At 35.3% G+C, this 4,639-nt stretch overlaps 1 protein-coding gene across 3 annotated transcripts; it reads left to right on the forward strand.

Annotated features, from left to right (window-relative positions):
* The first annotated feature begins 648 nt into the window (after positions 1 to 648).
* LOC113283530 (protein LIKE COV 2-like) lies at positions 649 to 4,639 on the forward strand. Of its 3 annotated transcripts, none has more exons than XM_026532839.1 (8): positions 649 to 924; positions 1,877 to 1,929; positions 2,036 to 2,145; positions 2,815 to 2,982; positions 3,247 to 3,344; positions 3,641 to 3,767; positions 4,150 to 4,257; positions 4,394 to 4,639. In XM_026532839.1, exons 1-7 carry the CDS (start codon positions 802 to 804, stop codon positions 4,242 to 4,244), a joined length of 774 nt encoding a protein of 257 aa, XP_026388624.1. In that variant the 5' UTR covers positions 649 to 801; the 3' UTR covers positions 4,245 to 4,257; positions 4,394 to 4,639. The 3 variants fall into 3 exon arrangements, with proteins under 3 accessions (XP_026388624.1, XP_026388632.1, XP_026388615.1); XM_026532847.1 differs by having other exon boundaries at positions 4,441 to 4,639; XM_026532830.1 differs by having other exon boundaries at positions 4,150 to 4,639.

The following is a 4,639-nucleotide window of genomic DNA, read 5'->3' on the forward strand; positions in this document are numbered from 1 at the left end:
AGCAACTTCTGGGTGTGTATATAAATAACATATAACGCGTTTGGACACCAGAAACAAAAATTCTTCTGCTTCTCCAGAAACATAAGTCATAAGCAAAACTATTTTGCTTCACAAAAAGCTGACTTTTCTGCTCCTAAAAATCGTTCTGAAAAATTATTGGCAAACTGATTTTTGACTTTTCGACTTCTAAAAATCGAAAAACATCGGAACACCTATAACTTCATGCTTATGTGATTGTGCTGCCAAAGAAGTTAGAAAAGCCTCGAACACTTCTCCAAGGCTGCTAATGGGGTATCATATTGCTTGGGGGTGTACCAATATACATATAGGACAAAAAATCAATTATCTTTGAATTGGTACCCCTAAACAAAATGGTACCCCATTAGCAGTCTTGCACTTCTCAAGGTGCTTTTTGATCGCAGAACGTAGAGATGACAACTAATGCACATGGGATGGTTTCCAACTTCCGGGTTCCAACTTCTTGGAATTTGCATCGTCTATCAAAGGTTTGCAAATAGCAACAAAGCATGCATGTACCAAACACCCCCTATCATTTCACTCAAAGTGCCAAAAACAATTATTAAATAAATAATTTCACTTCTTTTTATTATATTTTGCTTTTTTGCGAAGAAAACAATAATAATTTGAAACTAAAATATCATAATTTTCAGCAGCCTTTAGTCCTCGAACTCTTCTTCTTCTTCTTCTTCTTCACTACAATTCCTCTTTCTTCTTCTTCCCTGAAACTGAATCCAAAATTAGGGTTTAGTTTTAGAGCTTAGTGTGTGTGGAAAATTAATAATGGCAGAAGAAAAGGAATCATCAACATCAATCCCATTGAGTCAACGGAGTGGTGGTAATACTGAAGATCCCGAAGATCCTGCTAAATCTCCTCCAACTTCTCCTAATTCATCTACTCGTAAGGTCAGTCAGTTCATAGATCTCCTCCATGCTTTTCGCTCTCACTCTTTCAAGTTTTAGTCAAATTTGGTCAAAAATTGTAAGCATATGAACTCAACAACTTCAAATTATTAAGTTAGGGTTAGTGAATTTGAAATTGAATGGTTAGAATACCAGTTTATGATTGAATATGAAGGGGTATACTTCACCTTCATTTTGTTAATTCACATGGTGGGTGGTGGTTACTTTTTTAGTCTACAAAATTGAAGGTGATGTTTGTTCCATGGTAATTGCAATATTGCAGCATGTACCCATTGACTTTTTTGAGTATTTAGATACTGTAATTTGGAAATAAGCATGTTATTATGGTCAGTGGCAACTTTATGTGGCCTGGCTTCCTGTTTCATATGGTTTATAAGTTAAATTTTCTAATCAGTGGGTCATTTGTGAAGGTTAGTTTATAGGAGTAAGTGATAATGTAACACCAATAACATCTAAACTGGGAAGAAATAAATGGGTCAGAATCGTTTTCGTTTGTCTGTGAATAGATCAGCTTATTTTACTTGCATGCATATTTGTTATGTTTGGGGTCAATGTGATGTTGTTCCTTTTTGCTTTGATGAGATTAGAGCAGGGTAAGTGCAAAATTATTATAGTTAGGACTTAAAGATATAATATCCTGAGAAATGAAATCAAAGTGACAAAACGGAGTGTGTGACTCACCTCGTGCTTAACTGTAAAGGGTTGCGTTTCAATATCCTGAAATATCTCTTGCACGAGGATATGTGTCATGTGCTTGAGTTCAGGGAGTACAACATAGTCTTGGCCTTTCTCTTTAAGGCACCTCATGTGGTTCTCTTTGTGAGCATTTTATGACTGTTCTCTGTGGAGGAACAATACTTGAGTTCCTAATGTGTTATTTTCTAATCACTTTTTGAGTCACCTATTTATGTTATTTTCTTTGGTTTTTACACAGGCATGCTTTACGGTACTACAGAGTTGGGTGTCAAAGAAGTTTATGACCGGATGGTGATTCTCTTCCGAAATTGGATTTATCTATTTTTATCCTTTGTATTACTTGTACCATCTCCGAGGGTTTCTGACATGATATTCATATCTACATGTGAAATTGCAGTGTGGTTCTTTTTCCTGTCGCGGTTACATTTTTTATTACGTGGTGGTTTATTCAGTTTGTTGATAGTTTCTTCAGCCCAATATATGAGAGACTTGGACTGGAAATATTTGGTAAGTCTCTGAAGCCTTTTCAAGTTCTGGATAAAATATAGAAGTTCTCCTCTGAACTATATATATTGAAACTAGGTGGTAATGTTCAATAATTGGTAAAAGTGTGGTGACATGGTGTAATTTGATGGATAAATAGAGGAACACCCGGTTAAAAGGAAAGCGGAGATCTTCTGTTGAAAGTCAGGTCTCTGTTGTGTATAATTCTGAACTTTGCCTTCTCAGTTAGGCATACTTTAAGTCCTCCTTAGCTTTAAGGTATGATATTACCATCGTGGACCTCCTTCTTGTTCTTGTTAAGTAATGTGGCTCCTGCAAATTTGGTTTTGTTGCTCAAAGATATTATAGGACCAAGGTCTTTTATCGAGAATGTTATCCATGCACAAAAATCTTAGGATTTATCTATCGCCCCATATTACATGAAGTGATGCAACATATCATCATGTGATTGCAACTCATGTACCTGTCACTTCATGCATTTCCAAGATAATGTAAAAGATGTTTGCTCTAGATCTGAAAGAGAAGTTCCTCTGACTCCTTCCCGAATTTTGTCTTCATCTTAGTTTTAAGGGTGATTATAGTTTAACAGGTGTCCTTGTTCATGTGCTGATATTAGACGTCCCTTTATCTCTCAATTTTATGTTTATTCATTCTATCTGTTTTCTGCTGCAGGACTTGGATTTGTCACTTCATTGATTTTTGTATTATTTATTGGTATATTTGTGTCATCATGGATGGGTGCCACTGTTTTTTCTCTTGGAGAGTGGTTCATAAAGAAAATGCCATTTATTAAGCATCTGTATTCAGCATCCAAACAGATCAGCTCTGCGATTTCTCCAGGTACTGCCATATTTATTAAGAATCTTTGTTCTTTGAAATTTCTATTCTAATGCACCTGATGCCTCAAACAAATCATGTTACGGGTGGATGATACAACTGACACAAGGATTGGCAGCTTTGTAGCAATATATTATGGCTTTCTTCTTTATCATGTGATTCAGTACAAGATCAGAGTTTCTCAAGACGTGTCTTTTTTCAATATATGGCAACTAATCTAACAACTTATTGATTGAGCTGACCTTATGTATCTTTTCGTATCTGCAGATCAAAACACCACAGCCTTTAAAGAAGTTGCAATAATTCGTCATCCACGTATTGGTGAATATGCATTTGGATTTATCACCTCAACAGTTGTTCTTCAGGTTGTTAGATCTGGATAGCGATCCCTATTAATTGTTTTTCTTTGCAAAGCTAATGTACTTAATTGGTCTTAGAAGATCATTTGTTCTGTGTTTGTGCCTTTAGGAATAAGTTTTATGCTGCCCAGAAATATTTGATTCTCTTATGAGATGAATTAAATCGATTTATATAATTTGATAAGCACGTCTGAGTTTCAATTCCATCGTAATCTCCTTAAAGGCCTAACTTGCTCCATCTTTATGTTGTAGACTGAACTTGTGCACTCCTGTTTGACTCAGATTGATGTTTTTAATTGCAGAGAGATAACGGAGATGAAGAGTTATGTAGTGTATACGTGCCAACAAACAATCTGTACATTGGAGACATTTTTCTGGTCAATTCTCTCGAGATCATAAGACCAAATTTGTCTATTGGAGAAGGCATAGGTAAGGTTTTCCTCACAAAATTCACGTATATTTCCCATTGTTAACTCATAATTTACATACTGTTACCTTCAAGCCTTGTGCATCAGCTATTGGTTCAAAATCTGATCCTAAATAGCCCGTGTCAACGACAACTACCTTCTCAACTTTTGAACAAATAAAATCTGATTGGCATCAATTACGGTAGTTTATTACATACATGGTAAAGGCTTTGGTGTTTGACCAAATCCAAGAAAAGATTGGTTGCATAATATAAAATTATTAGCAGTGACAATCATAGTATTACATAGACCAAATTTTACTAGCAAGTTGGTTACCTAACTAATAGTATTTTGTATTAATAAAATAGGTCCTTATGATCTTATTCTGATGTTTTTGTCTCCAGAGATCATTGTTTCTGGTGGAATGACAATGCCACAACTGATTTCTCCAATAGAAAGAGTTACCCGTCCGAATGATCGCCCTCTTAACAGAATATAGTCTTACATGTTAGGTAAAATTCTTTTGACTGTTCTGTGCTGTGTTACTAAGTTTTGGAGTTTCCAAATTCGGGTTTTTGTATATTTTGTCGAGACAATTCTTCTATCCTGTGATGCAAAAGGAAGTTTGAGCGGATTCTTGTTTACCAGGTTTACAGGAACACATAACTACAGTCATATTAATTTTGTAATTGCAGAATGGAGTTGGGTTTTAAGGGGGGGTGTTTGGTGTTCTTGCTAGTGCAGGATTAATGCGCTTTTGTGTCTATAGACTATAGTTAACTATTGTATCTTCTATAATATGTAGTCTGTGAAAAACAAAAAAAAGTAGATTTTTTCGTATCTAATACTTAATGTATTCTTTTGTGCTGCAACATTGTATACAACTTTTCTGTC

The sequence above is a fragment of the Papaver somniferum genome, chromosome 1 (genome assembly GCF_003573695.1).
Source record: "Papaver somniferum cultivar HN1 chromosome 1, ASM357369v1, whole genome shotgun sequence".
Taxonomy (NCBI): Eukaryota; Viridiplantae; Streptophyta; class Magnoliopsida; order Ranunculales; family Papaveraceae; genus Papaver; species Papaver somniferum.

Excerpts from the sequence above, each read along its gene's own strand:
- LOC113283530 (XM_026532830.1), top strand. The coding sequence starts at position 802 with ATGGCAGAAGAAAAGGAATCATCAACATCAATCCCATTGAGTCAACGG. Across the intron at positions 1,930-2,035 it reads AAGAAGTTTATGACCGGATG|TGTGGTTCTTTTTCCTGTCG; the intron begins GTGATTCTCTTC and ends GTGAAATTGCAG. Across the intron at positions 2,146-2,814 it reads ACTTGGACTGGAAATATTTG|GACTTGGATTTGTCACTTCA; the intron begins GTAAGTCTCTGA and ends TTTCTGCTGCAG.